The sequence below is a fragment of the Canis aureus genome, chromosome 32 (assembly GCF_053574225.1).
Source record: "Canis aureus isolate CA01 chromosome 32, VMU_Caureus_v.1.0, whole genome shotgun sequence".
Taxonomy (NCBI): Eukaryota; Metazoa; Chordata; class Mammalia; order Carnivora; family Canidae; genus Canis; species Canis aureus.
The window spans coordinates 21289093-21313799 of record NC_135642.1 but is presented as its reverse complement, the minus strand read 5'-3'; the positions used below and the strand labels follow the sequence as shown (position 1 = coordinate 21313799).

The 24707-nt window shown below is 35.6% G+C and overlaps 1 protein-coding gene and 1 pseudogene across 3 annotated transcripts in view; one reads left to right on the top strand and one right to left on the bottom strand.

Annotated features, from left to right (window-relative positions):
* The window catches only part of TRPM7 (transient receptor potential cation channel subfamily M member 7), a 114409-nt gene that overhangs the window by 25097 nt on the left and 64605 nt on the right, over positions 1-24707 (top strand). For all 3 annotated transcript variants that reach the window (XM_077881073.1, XM_077881072.1, XM_077881074.1), the window contains exons 3-11: positions 1769-1807; positions 9132-9330; positions 13302-13515; positions 15750-15874; positions 17113-17284; positions 18744-18918; positions 19881-20004; positions 21881-21953; positions 23791-23891. In XM_077881073.1, the coding sequence (XP_077737199.1) occupies positions 1769-1807; positions 9132-9330; positions 13302-13515; positions 15750-15874; positions 17113-17284; positions 18744-18918; positions 19881-20004; positions 21881-21953; positions 23791-23891 (1222 nt within the window). The remainder of the gene's footprint in view (positions 1-1768; positions 1808-9131; positions 9331-13301; positions 13516-15749; positions 15875-17112; positions 17285-18743; positions 18919-19880; positions 20005-21880; positions 21954-23790; positions 23892-24707) is intronic.
* LOC144303204 (NADH dehydrogenase [ubiquinone] 1 beta subcomplex subunit 8, mitochondrial pseudogene) lies at positions 5699-6229 on the bottom strand (annotated as a pseudogene).

Sequence of the window (24707 nt, the reverse complement as noted above, 5' to 3'; positions counted from 1 at the left end):
CATGTCCTAGCAGATGTATATTTACTCCTCTCTCTTCCTTTTAAAGTGTATTCTGTTTAAACCATAGTGTTTAATTATCTTGGCAATAACCACTGTTTTTAATTGTTGCGTTCTTTTTAATTCTATTTATGGATCATAATTTGTTTTAGTAGTTCCTTTTTTTTTTTTTTTTTAAGATTTTATTTATTTGAGGGAGAGAGAGAGCACAAGCAGGGGGAGTGGCAGAGGAAGAGGGAGAAGCAGGGTCCCTGGTTAGCAGGGATCCTGATGCAGCGCTTGATCCCAGGACCCCAGGACCATGACCCCAACTGAAGGGAGATACCTAACTGGCTGAGCCACCCAGGCGCCCTTTAGTAATTTCTTATTTATGAATATTTTAGCTATTCTGTTTTTCTTTTTGCTATTAGGAAAAAATGCTGTAGTGAAACAGTAACCTTATACATTAATCATTTTACACATGCGGTACAAATGTTTTTCAGCCTGTAGTTTTAGTATATTAGAATTAGAATTTCAGAGGGAGGGATCCCTGGGTGGTGCAGCGGTTTAGCGCCTGCCTTTGGCCCAGGGCGCGATCCTGGAGACCCAGGATTGAATCCCACGTCGGGCTCCCCGTGCATGGAGCCTGCTTCTCTCTCTCTCTCTCTCTCTCTCTCTCTCTCTCTCTGACTATCATAAATAAATAAAAATTAAAAAAAAAAAAAGAATTTCAGAGGGAGTCTACATTTTTTCATGGTGGCATTCCTAAATTGCATTCCATCAAGATTATATCAGTTTATACTCCCATCAGCATATAAGACTACCTATCCTCCTCAAGATATTATCTTAAAGGATTGGAAAACTCTTTTCTAATTAAATGCCTCATATGTTTTTGCTGTAAACTATCCATATATTTTCCTTTTTTATGTAGATTTGATGAGACTCTATGTATATTAGGGAAACTAACCTTTTTTTTTTTTTTAAAGCTTTTTAAGTAATTCTCTTGTCCCCAACTTTTTTTTAAGATTTTATTTATTTATTCATGACAGAGAGAGAGAGAGAGAGAGAGAGAGGCAGAGGGAGAAGCAGGCTCTATGCAGGGAGCCCAACGTGGGACTCGATCCTGGGACTCCAGGATCACGCCTTGGGCTGAAGGCGGCGCTACACCGCTGAGCCACCCGGGCTGCCCAGGGAAACTAACCTTTTGCCTGCAATTATCTTTTTCCTCAGTTTTAGACTTTATGAGTAGCGTATTTTTGCTTTGCAGAAATACATTTCTATGTAGTCAGATCTGTCAATCTTTTTCTCTTACGGTTTCTGGATTTTGTCACAAGTAGTTGTACTTAAGAAAATGGAAACTATTTTAAGTATTAGGTGGGTGAGGGAATGGGTAAAATAGATGAAGGGGTAAGAAGTACAAACTTGTAGTAATAAATACTAATGGAGATGAAAGTACAGCATAAGGAATATGGTTAATAATACTGTAATAATGTTATCGGCAAATGGTGACTACCCTTATCTTGGTGAGTACTGAGTAATGTATAGAATTATTAAATTATTATACACTATGTTGTGTACCTGAAACTAATGTAACATTGTATGTTAACTATAAAAATGTGGAAACTATGTGAGTTAAAAAAATAGTTATTTGAATTTAAAAATCAAAGTATAAATGACTTGTGATATCTACTGAAAAATTAAACTAAGTATATGGTTTTTATACTATTACATAGTTTAACTGAAACTAAAAAACTTTTTAAATGTTAATTAATAAATTTACCTTGTATTATAGATGTCTTCCAGGATGTCAGATTTGTCAGCAACTCGTCAGGTAAGTTTAATAACAAAACTCTGTTGCACAAATTTTGAAAAATAAAACTAATCCAGGGGCAGCCTGGTGGCTCAGTGGTTTAGTGCCGCTTTCAGCCCAGGGTGTGATCCTGGAAACTTGGGATCGAGTCCCACGTCGGGCTCTCTGCATGGAAACCTGCTTCTCCCTCTGCCCTTGTCTCCCCCCCCTCCCCGTCTCTCATGAATAAATAAAATCTTTAAAAATAAATAAGTAAAACTAATCCATTAGACGCATCAGTTCAGTGGGATAAAACTTACAAGTTACTACATTTGACATTTACTTTGCTCAGAGTTTGGAGCTGAAGGATTGGGCAAAGCTGCTTGAAACTCCAGTGAAACTACTTGAGTAGATTTCTAAAGTTGAATGTGAATTAGTTGGTTAAAAATTGAGCAAAATGGATTTAGGCAAAGAGAACAGAAAGACCTGGCAATGAAAGAGGATTATGGTTCTGTCAGGAAACTGCAGAATGTAGAATGTAATATGGATATTGGAAAGATGTGATCTGGAGAGCTACATAGAGACTAGAGCATTTAAGCTGTGTACTATGTCACATAGTTTTGATTTCATGTCAAAGGATATACAGGGAAGTAAAATGCTTAGTTTTTCTTCTTTTTTTTCTTCTTTGGTAAAAGCAGTTGGCATTTTGAGGAGGTTAGATTGGGAGAAAAAAATAGTTTGGGAAGTTTTAGAGTAATTCTGGAAAATATGAGAGCCTGAATTAAGATAGTGGCTATGGGCAGCCCTGGTGGTGCAGCGGTTTAGCGCCGCCTGCAAGCCCAGGGCGTGATCCTGGAGACCCTGGGTCGAGTCCCACGTCGGGCTCTCTGCATGGAGCCTGCTTCTCCCTCTGCCTGTGTCTCTGCCTCTCTCTCTCTGTGTCTCTATGAATAAATAAATAAAATCTTTAAAAAAAAATAGTGGCTATGATGATGAAGAGAATTAGATATATATGAAGAGATTAATGAGATAAACTAATAGGATTTGATGAATCCTAAATTTCTTGCTAGATAACTAAGTAAATAGGCAGAGGGAGAAGAAGAAGCAGGCTCCCTTAAGAAGCAGGCTCCCTTAAGGGAGCCTGATGCAGAGCTCGATACCCGGACCCCGGGATCATGGCCTGAGCCAAAACCAGACGCTCAACCACTGGGCACTGGGCCACCCAGGCGCCCCTTTCTGACCATTTTAAAGACTTTTTTCCTATATCTTTGGTTTTTAGCAGCACGTGTACAATGTGCCTAAGAGTGATTCTCTTTGTATGTACTGTGCAAAATATCTGTAAGTGCGTATTTTTCACCAAGTTGAGAAGTTTTTAGCCATTGTTTCTTAAAATGTTTTTCTGCCCCACTCTTTCTTCCCTCTTAGAGTCCAGTTATGTTTTTGTTAGATTGCATGATTTTTAAAAAACATTTTATTTATTGGGGTGCCCAGGTGGTGGTTTAGTCACTTAAGCACCTGCCTTTGGCTCAGCTGTAATCAATCCCAGGGTCCTGGGATTGAGTCCCACATTGGGCTCCCTGCTCTACAGGGAGCCTGCTTCTCGTTCTCCCTCTGCCCTTCCCTCCTGCCTGTGTGTGCTCTCTCCCTTTCTCAAATATATAAATTATAGAAATGACTAAAAAAAGAAAGATTTTCTTTCTTTATTTGAGAGAGAGCACGCATGAGCTAGGGGATGGGAGACAGAGGGAGAAGGACAAGCAGACTCCCTCCTGAGCAGGGAGCTTGACATGGATGGGGCTTCATCCCAGGATCTTGAGATCATGACCTGAGCCAAAGGCAGATGCTAAACTGACTGAACCATCCAGGTGCCCCAAGACTGGATGATTATTTATTTATTTATTTATTTTTGCATGATATTTTATATGAGTTACTGAAGCCCTGCTTTTTGTTTTGTTTTGTTTTAGATTTATTTATTTGGGGAGGGGGGTGCTAGAGGGACAGAGGAAGAGGGAGAGATTTCAGGACCCTGGGATCATGACCTGAGCTGAAACAAGAGCTGGATGCTTAATTGACTGCACCACCACCTAGACACCCGTCTTTTTTTTTTTTTAATTAAAATTTTATTCCATTGATTAAAATAGAGCATTTGTATTAATATGTCTTAAGGTTCACCAATCCTTTGTTTTTTTCCTTTGGTTACTGTAGCTTTGCAATATATTTTATTTTTTTTCCACTAATCTTTATTTTTACAATTGCCAATGTGCTGTTTTGCCCATCCAGTGAACTTTTCTTATATTTTTCAGTTCTAAAATTTTCATTTCTCTGTTTTTTGATTCTTTATTGTAGTTTCCAAGTCATTCCTGAGATGCCTTATCTGTATGCTCATTATCACTATTTCTAGAAATCTTTGAACATACTTACATCTGCATTGAAATTTTTGTTTACTAATTCTAATATCTGTGTCATTTAGGACCTATTTCTACTGAATTATTAAATTTATCTACTTTTTTCTTGATTATGAGTCACTTTTTGCTTTTTCATGTCTAGTAATTTTTTATTGTATTCCGCAGATTGGCATGATCCACTTTAGGGGTTCTGGACTATGTCATCTTCCTTTAAAGGATTTAATTTTTTAATTTTTTAATTTTTTTCCTTTAAAGGGTTTAAATTTTGTACTGACAAGTGGTTGAATTATTGACAGATTCTTTTGTCTCATCAGGCTTGATTTCATTCTTGGTTAGGGCAGTTCTATTATTATTTTGAATTTAGTTTTAGAATGTGGACTGTACTCCTAAAGTAAAACCTTTTTTAGGGTCTTAGCTGAATGCCCAGGATGCCTAATCATGTCTTTTCACTCTTAACTAAGATTGCAGTGCCTCCCAGCCCTTTATGATTCAGTTCTCAGGCCCATAGCAGGTGATTTCTGTTAAATGTCAAAATCCTAATTGACACAGATACAGCTCAGTGTGTGGCTAAGAACCCATGGTAAATCCTCATTTGAGTTTCTTGGCTCCCTCCTTCTGTAGCTCTCCTCTGGTACCCTGTACAAATTTCAGCAGCCTGGAATTCTGTTTGCTGCCTCCTTGCTCATCTCATTGACACCGCCCTTTTCTGCCTGGGCATTCTCTCAATGCACAATGGTTAAGAAATTCCCCCAGTTTGATTGGTACAATTACAGGCCTCACCTCATAAATTTTCCTTCATTTCAAGAATTGAAGTCCCATAATTCTTCTCGTTTTGTGCTTATAAACAGTTATCACACATATTTTGTCTAGTTTTGTCAAGTGTCCCCAAGTTGACCCCAAGGTTTGGTGATTAGCTAGGAGGACTCACAGGACTCAGAATGTAGTGAGTAGTACTCATAGCCAACATATAAGAAGTATGATGCTATCTGTGTTGAAGAAGTTCTCTCTTTTCTTAGTTTGTTGAAAATATTTATAAGTGAATAGTTACTGAATTTTGTTGGTCTTTTCAATGACCAAGCTTTTTGTTTCATTGATTTTTCTCCATTGTTTTTCTTTTCATGTTTCATTATATGCTCTTTATTATTTCTTTCCATCTGCTCACTTTGGGTGTAATTTGCCCTTTTAAAAAAGTTTTTAATGTGAAACTTTAGATGACTATTGCTTACAGGTCGTCTTTCCTTTTTTGTTTTTTTTTAAACCATAGCACTGTTTTGGGGATCCCTGGGTGGCGCAGCGGTTTGGCGCCTGCCTTTGGCCCAGGGTGTGATCCTGGAGACCCGGGATCGAATCCCACATCGGGCTCCCGGTGCATGGAGCCTGCTTCTCCCTCTGCCTGTGTCTCTGCCTCTCTCTCTCTCTCCCTGTGACTATCATAAATAAATATAAAAAAAATTAAAAAAAAAAAAAAACCATAGCACTGTTTTATTAGGGATTTCATTAAGGTTAAATTTCTAGAAATTCATTAAGGTTAATAATGAACCTCTGGCATAGGCTCTTTGGTGGGATCACCACCTTGTTCCAGGTACAGATTATTATAAGGATACTGCTTTGGCCCCACAGATTGAGAGGTTGGGTAAGTCTCTCTAACCCAAAACATGAATAGCATTAAGGCCATGAAGCTGAAGAGGTACTTACACATAAGATTCCAGGAAACAGGCCTGGGGGATGTGTCCACACAGTTTCTGATATACATTACAAGGTCCCAAGGCATCAGTACACCCCAGTTCAACCTCAGGTCTGGGTGGTCCTAGTCATACCATGGACCTCTGTTGTTAGCAGAGTTGCCGTACCCTATGCCGTCTATCTGGGTACAGTTGGTAGTCTACCTGCATATTATACTACTTGGTGGTGGTGGCCGTTTTTCTGGGGTCTTGAGATAGGACCCTGAGAGCATGTCCTTGGTAATGTGCAAAGCTATTGGTGTACCCAAGGGCACCATGGTTTGGGCTGCCTTTTTCAGCCATCAGATTCCTTGGACCTGTGTCCAGGCTGCTACCATCTTTACCTTCCTCTGGTAGCAGATCTTCTTTTTTCTAGTTTATATACTGCAGATTTTTATCCCATACATTTTTATACTGTAAAGTGTGTATGTAAATATGATAACTTTTTGTACTAACACTGTATTGTTGTATTCCATACATTTTGATATTATTTTTTATTTTATTTATTTATTTCTTAAGAAAAGATTTTATTTATTCATGAGAAACACAGAAGAGGGGCAGAGACACAGGCAGAGGGAGAAGCAGGCCCCATGCAAGGGCCTTGATCCCAGGACTCTGGGATCATGCTCTGAGCCAAAGGCAGATGCTCAACTGTTGAGCCACCCAGGCATCCCAATATTATTTTTATTTTTATTTACATTTTGTTCTACATATTTTCTTTTTTTTTGTTTGTTTTTTTTTCTACATATTTTCTAAGTTCTTTTGTGACTTTCTTTGATCTATGAGTTAATAAAAAGAGTGTTATTTAATTTCCAAATTATTGAGAAGAATTTCTCAGTCTTTTTTTAAGGGAGAGAGTGCGTGCACATGAGTGGTAGGCAGGAAGGGCAGAGGGAGAGAGAGAATTTTTAGTAGACTCCACACCAGCACAGAGCCTTGTGCGGGGCTTGATCTCATGGGTGATGAGATCGTGACTTGAGCTAAAATTAAAGTCAGACTCTTAACCGACCTAGCCACTCAGGAACACCCCCCACGCCCCATACCCATATTTTCTTTGATTGGTTTCTAGTTTCAGTTCACTGTGGTTTAAGAATACTTCGTATGATTTCCATCCTTATTCAAATTTATTGAGACTTATTATATGGCCCAGAATATGGTTTATCTTGGTAAATACTTGTGTACACTCAAGTGGAGTTTTTATTATTTTGTTGGTTGTTCTATAAATGTCTATTAAATCATTGTAGTTAGCTGATAGTCTTGTTCAGGCCTTACAGAATTCTAATTTGATAGGGTTTCCTCCTTACTTTTAGTATTTTAAAGATGCTATACCAAAAAATTGGGGCACTTGACTGACTCAGTTGGAAGAGCATACAATTCTTAATCTCACAGTTGTGCATTCGAGCACTAAATTGAATGTAGAAAGTACTTAAATAAATAAAACTTTAAAAAAAAGAAAGATGATGTACCAGTGACTGTTGGATTACATGATTTTTGACAATGTGTCTACTGTCATTGTTACCTTTGTTCTTCTGCACATAATGTGATATGCTACTTTGAAGATTTTCTCTGTCATTGGCTCTCAGCAGTGCCCTAATCTGATTTCTTTAAGCTTGTTTTGCTCAGTTCTTACTGAATTGCTCAGATCTGTCATTCAGATAGTTTTCAGATTTTTGCCCACTGTTTCAAATTTTTATTCCCACTCCCTTTTTTTCTGGGACTTGAATTATGTGTGTGTTGAGCTACTTTGCTGTTTTTTGTTTGCTTTTGCTTTTTAAATATTTTATTTATTCATGAAAGACACAGAGAGAGACAGAGACCTAGGTAGAAGGAGAAGTAGGCTCCCTGTGGGGAGCCTGATGCAGGACTCTATTCCAAGATCACAACCCGAGCCAAAGGCAGATGCTCAGCCACTGAGCCACCCAGGTGCCCCTGTTAAGCTACTTTAGTTTGTTCCACAGGTTGCTGATGTTCAGTTCCTTTTGTTTCCCTCCAGTCTTTTCTCTCAGTATTCATTTTGGGTAGATTGTATTTTTTTCCAAAGATTTTATTCATTTATTTGAGAGAGTTTATGTTTTGGGGTACTGGATTTTATCATTCTGTTAGGGAGTTGTGGACTTATTTTAGCATGGAATTAAGTTACTTTGGATTAATATGATCCTTTCAAGTCTTGCTCTTACAGTTTGTTGTGGTACATAATGGTCTAGGTCTAATTTAGCCCTTCTAATTAGGTATTCTGAGGACCCTTTCTAGGTCTTGTGTATTGAGATCTCTTACTCTGGCTAGTAGCAACACCAACTGTTCCCTGCTCTTTATCAGGAATTATTTGGGTGACCATGGTTTAGTAGTTCTTATATCTGCCTTCGGTAGTTTGTTCTTACTTATGTTTAAGAAGACCCTTCTGCATATATTGGGAACTTTCTCATGTGGCTCCTTCCTCTTTTTGTTTTTTGTGCTACAAACTCTAGCTCTGTTGGCTTCTACAAACTGTGATATGATTTTTTAAAAAGGGTTTATTTATTTATTTTAGAGAGTGTGTGCTTGAGTAGGGGGAGGGGCAAAGGGAGAAGGAGAGAATCTACAAGTAGACTCCCTGCCTGCTAAATGGGGAGCCTGACACAGGGGCTGACCCCTTGGGGTCATGACCCCAAGATCATGATCTGAGCCAAAATCAGGAGTTAAATACTTAACCAACTGAACCACACAGACACCCCTATGATTTTTTTTTTTTTTAATCAAATCCGTGAGACTGACTGGCACCACTGGGTATCTGCTTCCTACATAGTAGTGTTTTGTAGTGCTTCTAGGTAGAATATAATTGCTTTTTCAGCCCTTGGCCCTGGGCCACCATTGTCATCATTATATATATTATTTTGCATTCTCTTGAATTATATATATATGAAATTGTTGAAATATGTACTATTTTGCATTGGATTCTTTCATGAAGCATGATAATTTTGAGATCATCCATATTGTGTTTACTGTTCTAATATTAGATATTCTCACGCTGAATATTATTCTGTTATATGGTTTACTACATTTTGTAGATACACTCAATTTAGAGGACTATATCATCAAGTATTTTTACTGTTCTTCTATGTTAAGGATATTAATTTACTTACTTGTATTATAAAATTAGAAAGTTAAATTATTTTCATACTCTCCCTTGGTTTGTTTATTTTAATTCAGTTTTTCATTGATTTTTTTGAAAGGTCTTTTTAAAATTTCATTTCTTTCCTTTAGGTGTTTTTGTGGTCGCTTGGTCAAGCAACATGCTTGTTTTACTGCAAGTCTTGCCATGAAATATTCAGATGTGAAATTGGGTGACCATTTTAATCAGACATTAGAAGAATGGTCTGTGGAAAAGCATACAGAACAGAGTCCAACGGATGCTTATGGAGTCATAAATTTTCAAGGGGGTTCTCATTCCTACAGAGCTAAGGTATGTCACATATTTGATTTTTTTTAACTTCATTTATCTTGTTATCTAAATAACATATAATACATTTGTTGTCTGAAATTTTGTGTAGCAGTAGATCAGAAAGCATTTCTTTGTGTATTTTGAAGTTCTTTGTGTAGGTGCATATAAATACAGAAGTGTTAGATCTTGAACATTTTATCATTATGAAATGCCTTAGTCTTGTCATTTACTTTTTTCTTTAAGGATTTTTTTTTTTTTTTTTTTTTTTTTTTGAGAGAGAGAGAGAGAGAGAGAGAGCATGAACAGAGGGTTTAGGGAGAGGGAGAAGCAGATTCCCCCCTGAGCAAGGAGCCCAATGTGGGGCTCCATCTCAGGACCCTGGGATCATGACCTGAGCTGAAGGCAGGTGCTTAACCAACTGAACCACCCAGGCACCCCTCTTACGTCGTTTTTTTGTTTTTTTTTTTTTAAGATTTTGTTTATTTATTCATGAGAGACAGAGAGAGGCAGAGACACAGGCAGAGAGAGAAGCAGGCTCCATGCAGGGAGCCCGACACGGGACTCGATCCTGGGTCTCCAGGATCATACCCTGGGCTGAAGGTGGTGCTAAACTGCTGAGACACCTGGGCTGCCCTCTTTTGTCTTTTTTTTTTTTTTTTTTTTACAAAGTCGGCTTCTTAAATCAGCATAGCTAAATTTTTCTTCCCTTTTACTTTTATTTTTTTTCTTTCAAGATTTTATTTAAATTCAAGTTAGTTAACATGCAGTGTGGTATTTGTTTCAGGGGTAGAGTTTAGTGATTCATCAGTTATATATATCACCCAGTGTTCATTACATCAAGTGCCCTCCTTAATGCCCATCGTCCAGTTACTGCATTCCACCACCACTCCCCTCTCTAGCAACCCTCAGTTTGTTTCCTTAGTTAAGGGTCTCTTATGGTTTGCCTTATGGTCTCCCTCTCTTTTTATCTTATTTTATTTTTCCTTCCCTTCCCCTATGTTCATCATGTTTTGTTTTTTAAATTCCACATGAGTGAAGTTATATGGTATCTTTCCCTGATGGATTTATTTCACTTAGCATAACATACTTTAGAGCCATCCACGTTGTTGTAAATACTAAGATTTCTCTCTTTTTCGTGGCTGAGTAATATTCCATTGTGTATTATATATATCTTTATCCATTCATCAGTAAATGAATATTTGGGTTCTTTCCATAGCGGCTGTACTGGATATTGCTGCTGTAAACATTGGGGTGTAGGTACCCCTTTGAAATCACTATTTTTATATCTTTTGGATAAATACCTAGTAGTGCAATTGCGGGGTTGTTTGGTAGTTCTATTTTTAATTTTTTGAGGAGTCTTCGTACTGTTTTCCAGAGTGGCTACACCAGTTTGCATTCCTACCAAGAGGGTTCCCCTTCCCCTGCATCCTTGCTAACATCTGTTGTATCCTGAGTTGGTTTTAGCTGTTCTGACAGGTGTGAAGTGATATCTCATCATGGTTTTGATTTGTATTTTTCTGATGATGAGTGATGTTGAGGATTTTTTCATGTGTCTATATGTCTTCTTTAGAGAATTGTTTGTTCATGTCTTACTCCCTTTTAACCTTTCCTTATGTTTAAGAGGTTTCTTTTTAAGAAGTACGTATTTTTTGAGTTTCGTTAACTCTCTTTTTCTTTGTCCTCTTTTCTTGTTTGCTTTGGATTAAATATTTTTTATTTTCATCTTCCCTTATTAACATGTTATTTATACATTCTTTTTCTGTGGATTAATCTTTTATTAAATGCTACAAAACACAGTTTATTATAATTAGTCCTTTTACTACTTTTTGGACAGTGCAAAAACCTTTAGAATACTTAAAACTTCATTTATTTTTCTCATGACTTACGTGCTTTTGTTAGTATAATTTTAAACCCCCCAAACATAATTATTTTTTATTTATATTAGCATTTTACCCTTTATGTTGTTCTTTGTTCTGCCTGCCTCCTTGCCTTGATGGGAAAAGCAGTGCTAAAGGTGGGCCCATCTCTCTTAGTTTTCCTGTTCTTTTGGATCCTGATCCCACTTTTCACTGACTTGGGAGCTCTGTGATGCCTTCAGACATGTTTATTTTCTAGTTTCTCTATTCCTAGGGGCAGAGTTAGTTCAAAACTGTCTAGTCTCCCAGTGTCCAAAGTGGAACTCCTCATTTATTCCTTACATAATCTTTTTTTTTTTTTAACTTTAAGCTGTTTTCCAAACATGACTTTATGCCATATATAATGATGAATTAAACAAAAGCAGGAAGACTTAGTATAGAAAATAATCTTGTTACAAATAGCCTTTTTTAAAATTAATTTATTTGAGAGAGAGAGAGCGTGCGCACGCGCGCACTAGCAGGGTGAGGGGCAGAGGGAGAAGCAGATTTCCCTGCTTACTGAGTCGGGAGACCCTGAGATCATGACCTGAGCAAAAGGCAAATGCTTAACTAACTGAGCCACCCAGGCACTCTCATGGCACACATTCTGGAGTCTTCTCAGTTCTATAAAATTCTGCTATTTTGGGTTCTGATATTTTAGAATATTTTTCATTGGTATTTGATCTCTGGTTGTAAGCAATGGGCAGTATATTGTTTTGCAAAGAAACTTTGTTATAGGGACACCTGAGTGGCTCAGTGGTTACATGTCTGCCTTCAGCTCAGGGCATCATGATCCTGGAGTCCCACATCAGACTCCCTGCGTGGAGCCTGCTTCTCCCTCTGCCTATGTCTCTGCCTGTCTCTCTCTCTGTGTCTCTCATGAATAAATAAATAAAATCTTAAAAAAAAAAAAAACTTTGTTAGAGATGATTAAAAATGTTTTTCTTCCAACATAGGAGATTTCTTTTTTATTTTTAAAGATTTTATATTTGAGAGCGAGAATGAGAGAGCACAGGGGGAGAGGGAGAAGCCGACTCGCAGGGAGTCTGACACAGGGCTTGATTTCTGGACTCTGGGATCACAACCTGAACTGAAGGCAGATACTTAACCAACTGAGCCATGCAGGTGCTCCGAGTATTTCAGATTTATGAGCTAAATCATATAGGTACATCAAAGAAAATGAATAAGGGTAGTTATAGCAAGTAAGTTTTGTGATGTCACTTAAGACATACCTAATTTTCTTAAATCTTGTAAACCAAAGGAACTTACTCCACAGATGTGGCAGCTTATTTTCTATAGAATTAAAAAAAAATTAAATCTCTTAGGGCGCCTGGGTGGCTCGTTTGATTAAACAGCTGCCTTCAGGTCGGGTTGTGATCTTGTGGTCCTGGGATTGAGCCCTGTGTTGGGCTCCCTGTTCAGCAAAGAGTCTGCTTCTCTGTCTCCCTTTGGTGTTCTTGCTTGTGCTCTCTCCCATATGCTCTCTCTCTCAAATAATTAAAATTAAAAAACAAAAACAAAAAACTTGTGAATCCATCTGAATGCTTTGAAAGATTGAGTAAATTGGATGAATGGTAATTGAGTTTATATAAATAGGAAGAGAAAGATATTTATGTTTTAAAGGTTAGAAATTAGAGTATTTCTGCTTCTTTAGTTCTTACAGAATGATTTTTCAGCTTTAAAATCATTTGGTTGGGGCGCCTGGGTGGCTCAGTGGTTGAGCGTCTGCCTTCAGGTCAGGGCGTGATCCTGGGGTCCCGGGATTGAGTCCTGCGTCAGGCTTCCTTCTTCTCCCTCTGCCTGTGTCTCTGCCTCTCTTTCTCTGTGTCTCTCATAAATAAATAAATAAATAAATAAAATCTTTTAAAAAATGAAATCATTTGCTTGCTGTTGTTTATTCCTTAGAGTGTTAAGTGTATTAAAAGTAACCTATAAAATCTACTTTATAATAATCTGATCTAAATAACATTTTCCCCAAAATAAAAAATAAATAACATTTTTCTAATATTGTATAATGTTGTATTATGACACCTATGAATATATTCAGTGCTTTAAAATGAATATGAATATATTTTGTGCTTTAAAAATCTTTTTTAGTATGTGAGACTATCATATGACACCAAACCTGAAGTCATTCTGCAACTTTTGCTTAAAGAATGGCAAATGGAATTACCCAAACTTGTTATCTCTGTGCATGGAGGCATGCAGAAATTTGAGCTTCACCCACGAATCAAGCAGCTGCTTGGAAAGGGTCTTATTAAAGCTGCAGTTACAACCGGAGCCTGGATTTTAACTGGAGGAGTAAACACAGGTAATGTGAGGATTATACCAATTTTATTTAGTGTATTTGTAAATATTTCATAATATTAATTAAATATTTGAAATAACACCAAATATCAGTATATTCAGTTTTTCTGTTAAATAATCTATATAGTTCCTAAGTATAAATGGTAAAATGTAAAAGTATATTTGGTTTTCATTTACTCTTAAAAAATAATACACATTAAAGCAGGTATTGATAAACTATGGTCCCAGGTACCAAACCCAACCCACTCCTTATTTTGGAAAATAAAGGTTTATTGGAACACAGCCACACTCATTTGTTTTTCTATTATATATAGTTACATTTGTGTAACTACATTTGTGCAACAGTGGAGGTGAATAGCCTTTTACCTTGCAAACCCTGAAATGTTTACTATTTGATCCATCTCAAAAAAAGGTTATTGATCCCTATTACCAAGCCAAGTGTTAATCTGAATACTAGTAAATTGATATAAAAATGGCAATCCATGGCCTACACAGTGGTAAGAAATAGCTTTCAAAATTAGTTTAAAAAACCAAAATTAGTTTTTAATATACTATAATTTTTCATTCCAGATCTTCTCTATGACATACAGATTAAAAAGAAAAATTAATATCCAAAGCAAAATATAATTATTACTTAAATTAACTTGCAGACATTTTACTATGAGGGGTTTTTGAACCTCATTGAATGTCAGGCATTCTTCTGGCTGCTGAAGATACATCATTCCACAAACAAAGAAAATATTTACCTTTGTGGAACTTATATTCTAGCAGAGGAGATGCAGATAACAAGCAGATAACTAAATATGTTATATGTTAGATAATAAGAGCTATGTGACACATGAAATACAGAGAAAGGATGATGAAGGTTGATGGAGAGGGCATCATTAATAGGGTGACATTTGAGTAGATTGAAGGAAATGAGGGAGCAAGTTAAAGGTAATGTGAGGCAGAGATTTAAAAGAAAAGAAGCTGCTAGTGTGTTGGAAGAATGGTAAGAAGGATCCAGTGTAGCTGAGTAGGATGAACAAGGAGTGTTTGGTGATGAGGTCGTAAAGTTATGGGGGTGTGGTAGAGGATAGGATGGGATGGGGTAAGGAAAGGTGGTGAATAGCAGGGGTATTAGGCACATCATTATAAAGCCTCATAGGCTGTTAGAACACTTTTGCATTTACTCTGAATTAAAGAAGAGATGGTTTTAAGCAGGGAATTGACAAGAGCAAAGATCACTTGGATGATGTTTTGAAAATAGACTGTAAACAGGCAAGGCAGTAAATTGGAAGACCAGTTAAGATGCTATTTCCATAACCTAGGTGAGAAATGAGATCTCATGCTTTATAAAAATCAAACTGAGTGTTGTATTGGTTTTCTAGGGCTGCCATAATAAAATACCACAAACTAGGTGGCTTAAACAAAATTTATTTTCTCAGTTTTAGAGTTCTAAGATCAAGATGTTAGCAGATTTGGTTCCTCCTGAGGCCTCTCTCCTTGGCTTATAGATGGCCGCCTTCTCACTGTGTCCTCTTCGCCATTCATGTGCATTCCTGGTGTCTCTTTTTGTGTCCAGAATTTGTCTTCTTAAAAGGACACCAGATAGATTGGATTAGGTCCCACCCCAATGGCCTCATTTTTAAATGTAAAGCTGCTTTAAAGGACCTGTCTCCAAATACAGTCACATTCTGAGGTACTGGGATTAGGATTTCAACATAGGAATTTTGAAAAGGATACAATTCAGCTCATAAGTGATAATGAGGAGCCATGTGCTCTTTTAAAATGTCTTTTCTACTTTTCTAATTTTTGATTCAGTTGGACAACTTTTGTAGTTGCTTGTTTTGTGTGTGTGTGTGTGTGTGTGTGTGTGTGTGTGTGTGTGTTTGCTTATGGTCCTGAGCCATACTCTTCATTTTCTTTTAGATGATGTGTAGAGCAATAACAAAAAACTACAGTTACTTACATGAGGAATCTAAGAGAGGACTAGGCCTAACAACATGGTAAAAGTTACTTTTACGTGTATTTCAGGCAGTTATAGTGATTTGACATTGTGGGGTTTTTTGTTTTGTTTTGTTTTGTTTTGTTTTTAGTCCTTGTGTTTTCTAAGTTTTGTCTTTTGGACCTTGTTGCTTTTTATCTTCTCTGTGTAAAGAAAAATATCACCAATTATAATGTTATAGATTGAGCACAGGTTTATTCTGAAAACAATAACTACTTTCAAATAAAGCGAATTAAATTTTATATGAACAGGTGTGGCAAAACATGTTGGTGATGCCCTCAAAGAACATGCTTCCAGATCATCTCGAAAGATTTGCACTATTGGAATAGCACCATGGGGAGTAATTGAAAACAGAAATGATCTTGTTGGCAGAGATGTAAGAAGATTTAAAAATTTTCTTGTATTTGAACTTGTGTGTAACAAAACCAGGGCAAGAATAGTGCAAGTCACCTTAAACTACTCATGATCATACCATACTTTTCAAATTATTTTTTTATTTTTATTTTTATTATATTTTTTTAAAGATTTTATTTATTCCCGAGAGACACAGGCAGAGGGAGAAGCAGGTTCCATGCAGGAAGCCCGATGTGGGACTCAATCCTGGGACCCCAGGATCACGCCCCGAGCCACCCAGGCGTCCCTCAAATTATTTTTAATTTTTATTTTTTTATTTTTTTATTTATGATAGTCACAGAGAGAGAGAGAGAGAGAGAGAGAGGGAGGGGCAGAGACATAGGCAGAGGGAGAAGCAGGCTCCACGCACCGGGAGCCCGACGTGGGATTCGATCCTGGGTCTCCAGGATCACACCCTGAGCCAAAGGCAGGCGCTAAACTGTTGCGCCACCCAGGGATCCCTCAAATTATTTTTAAAGAGTATTTTCCTTCTTTTTTTTTTTCCCTTTTTTCCTGAGGTTTTCTTATGATCCTTTAAAAAATGCATTCACAGATAGAATTAGTTGTCATTATTGTATTAGTACATTTTTGTTTCTTTTTTGTGTAACTATTTCACACCTTTTCCAAATCATGCCAGTCTTTGTAATTACATTTTTAATGACTATATGATATTAAGAATTAGTTTTATTGTCATTAAGAATAGTAACCAAATGATAGCATTTTATTTGAGTAGGTTAAAAACATGTGAATTGGTCATAAATATTTATCAAGTACTAAAAAGGAATTACTGTATAATAACGATCACTTTCAAGTACAATTAAATTCCTAATATCAATTTTAAAGATTCTATTAGGGCCAGAAAAATCTATTAGATTTTCTTATTCAGTGTCCTTTGTACATTGCACTTTATCTACTAATAACCTAACAGTTCCTTTACTCTATATACTTATTTATTTTCTGTTTCTTTTGCATGCAGTTATAAAATAATACATATTTTGCAAAAGTGTTGAAATATAAACGTATGGTTTTGGCCCACTCTTGGTTAATCATCAGCTGTCTTAAAAATTTGTGCTTTTTTGACATATTTTTTGACTTTTTTTAATGTTACTGTATTGTAAATAGTATTTTACCTCCTTGCCTTTACAGATTATTTTGAAGTTTATTTTTTCCTTATCTTATATTTAATTCTGCTCACTAACTGTTACGTTTGCTATTGTTTAGGTGGTTGCTCCTTATCAAACCTTGTTGAACCCTCTGAGCAAATTGAATGTTCTGAATAATCTACATTCCCATTTCATATTGGTGGATGATGGCACTGTTGGAAAGTATGGGGCAGAAGTCAGATTGAGAAGAGAACTTGAAAAAACTATTAATCAGCAAAGAATTCATGCTAGTAAGGGAATTTATAAATTTGTTGCTCAATTCCTTTTGTAGCAAGACAACATACAAAACAACAAAAATAACTGACCTTAGACAAGGTAGAAAGATTTAGGGAAAGAAGTCTGAGGCCAAATAGGGTACTCAGATATTGTGGCCAAAGCCACAGAGGTTCATTGGAAGCTCTGTTGGTATTGTAATCCTATTGCAGCCGAAGGAATTCAGAAATATTCTTAATGTGTGATATATTCTATTACCTGATTTGAAAGTCAAGATTAAAGAGTAAAAGAGGAAAAAAAATTCTTTATTGCAAAGATGCATCTTGTTTGAAGTTTTTTACCTGAATAGGTATTACTCTTTAGTAGTAGATATGTCTTAAAATTCTTGACACTTGTCTTCCTTTCCAACCACAGTCATACTTTCTGGTTCAAGATCTAGATTTTTATTTTCAAAAAGAAGAAATTTTGTAATCTTAGGACACCAAGAAGGTGGGCTCTGTGACAAAGTGAAATAGAAATAAAATTATAGGTTTGATGTATTCAGATTAAGATGGAGTCATATCTTCTCTTCAATCCTATAGGAATGTTTTAGAATCCTACAGTTGCTTGTATTCGGATTTTCTCACTGCATTGCAGATTATTGTAAAAACAGAAATTGACATTCTTCACTAAGTCTTTTGTGTTACTCTTGAGGAGGTCCCGGATTTTTTTTTTTAATATTTATTTATTTATTCATGAGAGACACACAGAGGCAGAGACATAGACAGAGGGAGAAGCAGGCTGTCTTTGGGGAGCCTGATCACGATCTAGGCCGAAGGGAGACACTCAACCACTGAGCCACCCAGGCGTCCTGGTCCTAGATTTTATTGATCAGGACCATTTATGTAATTCTGACTCTGTCATTGGCTTCCATGTTAATGTCTCAGTGTATTTGAAACCAGAAGTATGCATTTTAGAAGTGAATAAAAACAAATGTACATTAGAAGTTAAACTCATACAGTATTAAAAAACAAATGAGGAATGCCTGGCGGGTTGGCTTATTTGGTGGAGCATGTGACTCTTGAATTTGGGGTTGTAAGTTAGAACCTCACATCGGGTGAAGGGATTACTTAAAAAAATCTTTAAGACACAAACTAAAAAATGAATTGGTGGTATAAATTTCTTGTCAAGAGTTCAATTAGTGAAATATACAAAATAATTTTTACTTTTCGGTGAATCTGAATTCCAGTGCATGCCTAATCATACATTGTATTTTCTAACTTTGTCATTTAGAACAGACCTTATGTTAATGAAAAAGTAATTTATTCAGTATTTACTTCATTTAGGTTAGATTATTATCATGCTGAATGCTTGACATCAACTTACCTCTCTTATAAGACATTATATTTTGACTTTATTTTGTGTTTTGATTGAGTAAAAAATAAGATTGAATTACTGTGTTTTGCCTAATATCTTACAATCTTTTACTTTTTTAAGGAATTGGACAAGGTGTCCCTGTGGTGGCACTTATATTTGAGGGTGGGCCAAATGTTATCCTCACTGTTTTAGAGTATCTTCAAGAAAGCCCTCCTGTTCCAGTCGTTGTTTGTGAAGGAACAGGCAGAGCTGCAGACCTACTAGCATATATTCATAAGCAAACAGAAGAAGGAGGGTAAGTGTGTGCTTAAAAAAAGATTTCAATAACTATGTATTTGTGGTTTTTTAGAATATTAGATTTATTTCAGTATTTAATGGTCATGAAACTTTGAAGTTTAATATAATACTTTGTTATAATTTAAGGAAATAGCTTGTCTGATACATTATTGGATTGAATTAAAATATAACAGTCTTCTTGGAGGATAATTTTGCAAGATCTGTCAAACATACAGAGTCACGTATCTTTTGACGCACTAATTCCATTTTCTAGGAATTATTTATACAGATGTATTTTTATACATATGAAATACATAAAAACAAAAAGTTACTCATTACAGTGTTTACAAAAGTAAAAGATTGGAACAAAATAGAATGTGTATTAAGAGGTCTAGATAAATTATGGTATATCTATATAACAATAGTTTGTAGCTAAGAAAAGTTGGTAACTTTATACTAGATTTGGGAAAATTACCAAAAGTAGATACATGGAAAAAGGCAAGCAATTGAGAGAACTGGGCAGATAGAATATAGTGGGAAGGAGACTTTCACTATGAATTTTCATTTTTATATTTTAAAATGTTTTATATCATTACATTTTTGAGCCATATTACCTATTGAGGAAAAGAGAAAATGTGAATGTGCTCAGGTTTAAGACATTTTGGTGAAGTAGTGCTTAATACACCATAATATCTTAAAATTATCTTTATAGAGTATTTTATAAAATGTGAGTAGTGCTATTGCAACACATGCCCTGAAAACAATTCAAAATAATTCAGAGAGAATAATAACTCCAACATTATTTTTCTCCCATATGACTTTTGTTGGGAGTCTCATAAAGGACAGTATTTCACCCAGCGTCAGGTATTTAATATTAATACGTTATCTCTAAAGGTCTTATGTGGATTCATCTATACTTCATATTAGAGTCTACAAATAATAGAAATTGAAATTGGTGAATTATGTTTCCTCTCACTACAGTAATCTTCCTGATGCAGCAGAGCCTGATATAATTTCAACCATCAAAAAAACATTTAACTTTGGCCAGAGTGAAGCAGTTCATTTATTTCAAACACTGATGGAGTGCATGAAAAGAAAGGAGCTTGTAAGTAGATTTCAATAGAACAAGCCTTTTTATTTCATTCAAAACATAAATTGGTGAAATATATTTTTTTAAAGATTTTATTATTTAGGGAGATAGTGCATGTAGGATAGGGTAGAGGGGGAGGGAGAAGAAGAGAGAAAAAGAATTCAAAGCAAAATCTGCACTGAGCACAATCCTGTGACTACAAGATCATGACCTGAGTGAAAACCAAGAGTTGGACGCTTAACTGAATGAGCCACTCAGGCACGCTGAAATACTTTCATTTTTAATTTGGATTAAGAAAAAAAAATTTTTTAATTTATTTATTCATGATAGACACAGAGAAAGAGGCAGAGACATAGACAGAGGTAGAGGTAGGCTCCTCACAGGGAGCCTGATGTGGGACTCAATCCCAGGACCAGGATCATACCCTGAGCCAAAGGCAGACACTCAACCGCTGAGCCATTCAGGCATACCTGAATTTAAAATTTTAAATTATTTTTTAACCATGTCCAGATATCATTTATTGTTTTGTTCAAACAGAGTGATATTACAGAAGGGTTATAGTTTTATATGATAGTGAGACATACATTTGCACTTCTATTTTACGAAAATTTTAATAACGAGGCCTCAACAGGTTATATTAGAATCAAGGAAGAACTATAAAAAGTCATTAATGGCTTCTGTAAAATATATTAGGAGGAGCGCCTAGCTGGCTCAGTCATAGAGCAATGCAACTCTTGATCTCAGGGTTGTAAGTTTGAGCCCCACATTGGGTGTAGAGATTACTGGGGAGAAAAAATCTAAAAAAAATTTTATTTTACTTTGATTAAATGCTCTAAATAAATTAAAGATCAGTGTTGCTTAATTTCAGTCATCTAAACATGGGCTTAAATTTTCAGAGATAACAATTTTTTAACAATTATAAAAGGTAGATGATAACAGGATTTGATCTCTTGTTTTTCATTGCATTTCCTTTTTGTACACAATAAACTTGAAAAATGTGTATGGGGTTGAAATAGTCTTTTACTTTATGAAAAGTCTTATTAAATGAAAACCTCTCAAGTGGCATTTCACTTCAAATAATTTAAAGACATTTCCAGTTAAAGGATTGAAGAAAACATTTTTCATTCAAGAACACATATATAGGGACACTGGGTGGCCCAAAAGGTTAAGCATCTGCCTTGGGCTCAGGTCATGGTCCTGGGGTCCTGAGATGGAGCTCTGCATTGGGCTCTTTGCTTGGCAGGGGGCCTGCTTCTCCCATTCCCCTCGCTCATGCTCTCTCTTTTTCTCTGTCAAATAAATAAAATATTAAAAAAAAAAAAAAGAACAGGGATATAGTACTTGAATTAAATGCTCCCTCTATTGAAAAAACATTAAGATTTACTCAGATATGTAATCTGTAGTCTCAGGCCATTAAGTTGCTTATTCTTTTTCTTTTTTTTTTTTTTTTTAAGATTTTATTTATTTATACATGAGATAGAGTCAGAGACATAGGCAGAGGGAGAAGCAGGCTCTCTGCGGGGAACCTGATGCAGGACTCAATCCCAGGACCTGAGGATCATGACCTGAGCCAAATGCAGACGCTCAACCACTGAGCCACCCAGGCGCCCCAAGTTGCTTATCTAATGAAGGACATAAAATAGAAGATAGGTCAAAAAATGAATATAATATGAAACTAAACATTTTGAGCATACTTGCCATTTTTATTTGGTAAACGATGAAGGGTTTTTAATTTTGTGGGGGGTTTTGGTTGAAATGAAGGAATTTCTGACCAACCCCCCCCAAAAATCTTTATCTCCCATGTAGTTTGAAATTACTTTCTGTTTTATATACCTTATACCTTAGCTTTGAAAATATAAAGGCATAATATTATGAATTGATCTTTAAATAGATCACGGTTTTTCACATTGGATCAGATGAACATCAAGACATAGATGTAGCAATCCTTACTGCACTGCTTAAAGGTAAGATTTTAAAACTTTTTATTTATAAGATCTTATTTATAGCCTATTTATATAACACAGGACTTTTTAATCTAGCTAAATGTTTGGGAACTGAATTTTTTAATAATTGTTCTTTGTGAAAGACACAGTGCTAGCTTTCTGACAGTAAATGGGCTTTTGCTTTTGTCTTGTAGAAATCTAAAAGTTAAAAAAAAAAAAAAAAAAAAAAAAGAAATCTAAAAGTTTTTTAAATTTCTAGCAGGGTTTTTGCCACCAGACCCATTTAATTATCCTATTAAGAATGTTCTACATTTTTTTTTTTTGAATGTTCTACATTTTTAATTGGCTGAAAGTAGGTGTTTAAAGGTAATAGGGTCTTGGTTGATAGAAATTAAATGTTCTTAAAACATGTTTTCATTCTGAAAAGAAATTTGGAAAGAAAGCTAGTGGTATGCTTGAGGATTCAAGGGTTAATGCACATCACATTAAACTGTGTTGTCCTCTCATTACCTTGCCAAAGACATCCAACCAATAAAACAATTATAAAATCTTTCCAAAAATTGGAAGCTAAAACTTGTCCCATCTGGGTGGGTACTTGAAAGTCCAAGTATGTAGTGAAATGGCAGGAACAAAGCAAGAAGACACTATGTTGTTGTCATTCACAAGAAGTTCCCAAATATTAGATCATAATAAATTGCCAATAGATCAAACATTTTAAAAATACTGTAATAAAATATATTTACACTTTGGAAACAGAGATAAATAATAGAAAATCTAGAAACTATAAAGGGAAAGATCAATAAATGGTATTGCATACAAATAAAAACTAAAAAGAGAACACCTATATTTGCCATATACTTTGTCCTAACCACTGTGTTCTAGTGTTTTACACTGTTGATCATTTAATCTTACAACAACCCTAACAGGAAAATTTCCTATTATTTCCTCATTTTATAGATGAGGAAATTAAGGAATAGGAATCTAAAGGGACCACAGAGTTGTTATAAATCAATAGTAAGATTATGAATACTTCATGGAAAAATGAGTCAGAATTCATGTAAAAGATGTTAGAATAATATAAATGCTTGGGGAAAATGTGGAAGGATGGTCAATATTATAATTAAAACAAAGTATATCTTAATAAGGAAGCATTTTAGTCTCCTTGTGGGTATTATACCATTGATGGGTGGTATCACCTTTCTGGAACATATTATGGCAGTATATCAAAAGTTTTAAAGTATTCTTTACCCAGCATTTTGTCTTCTACATAATCATTCTATTTTAATAATCAAGCATGTGCATAAAAGTATACTCACCAAAAAATTCAAAATAACCTGAATGTCCACTAGAGTGTTTGTTGAATCAACTTTAGTATTCCTTTAAAGGGTATTAATATGTATGTAATATAAATTTATATGTACTGTTCTACAAAACTAAGGTATGATGTTAAGATACATAAAATAGGCTACTGAATACTTCGTATAGTATCATGCACTTCTGCATAAACGATTAAAAGTATTTGTATGAATTTATATATGAGCAGCAAAGCACCTGTAAGGATGTTTTTTTATAATTTTAACACAGTACTGTCTCTGATAGATCATCTTTGTTTTATTCTTACTGTTCTGTATTCTGAATTGTTTGCAATGAGTGAGGCTGTGTGTTTTCTGTAGTTGGAAAATAAAAGTCCTCAATGTTGGGGGTAACCTTATTTCTGTGAGACAGGCTACCTCTGAACAGTGACTGACATGAGCTTATATGAGTTAATTAAAAGGGAATGCGGAGAATTGGTAAGTGTTCACATTTTAATGGAGATAAATTAATTGAATTTGTCAAACTGTTTTCTTTATGCAATTAGGCACTAATGCATCTGCGTTTGACCAGCTCATCCTTACACTGGCATGGGATAGAGTTGACATTGCCAAAAATCATGTGTTTGTTTATGGACAGCAGTGGCTGGTATGTAAATAATCTATATACATGATGCAATTAAATTAGACTGCCTAATAACAAAGTATTTGCTGGAACTGTGAACTAGCTTGACATTTTACGTCTGCCTAAAATGCAAAATTAGTTTAGCTAAACATTTCTACAAAATCCAGATTTATTTAGGATTTAATATAGCTCACGATGAAACCTTTCTTTTTATAGAATTTGGATCACTAAAAATCCTAGAACTGAAAGAAGTCTTAGAAATTGTGCCCTGTATATCTCTGTGTATTAGGGATATTGGCCTATAATTTTCTTGTGGTGGTGTAATCTGATTTTGGTATCAGGATAATGCTCGCCTCATAAAGTAAGTTTGGAAGAGTTCCTCCTCCTGTTTTAAAAGATGCTTTGGAAGATGTGGTTGGAAGAGATTAAGGATTGGTATTTATTCTTCTTTGAATGAATGTTTGGTAGAATTCACCAGTGAGCTGTTTGGTCCTGCTCTCCTGTTTATTGGTAGATTTTTAATTATTGATTCAGTCTCCTTACTAGTAATTGATCTGTTCAGATTTTCTGTTTCCTCATGATTCAGTCTTGGTGGGTTGTATTTCCCAGGGATTTAGCTGTTCAATTTTGTAAAAAAAAGATTTCATTTATTTGAGAGAGCGCAAACAAGAGGAGTGACAGAGGGAGAGGGAGAAGCTGGTATCCCTCAGAGCAGGGAGCCCATAGGTTGTCCAGTTTTTTAGTGTATAATTGTTCATAGTTTCTTATAATCATTTGTATTTCTGTGGTACTAGTTGTAGCATATTCTGTTTTATTTCTGATTTTGAGTCTTTTTTTGTT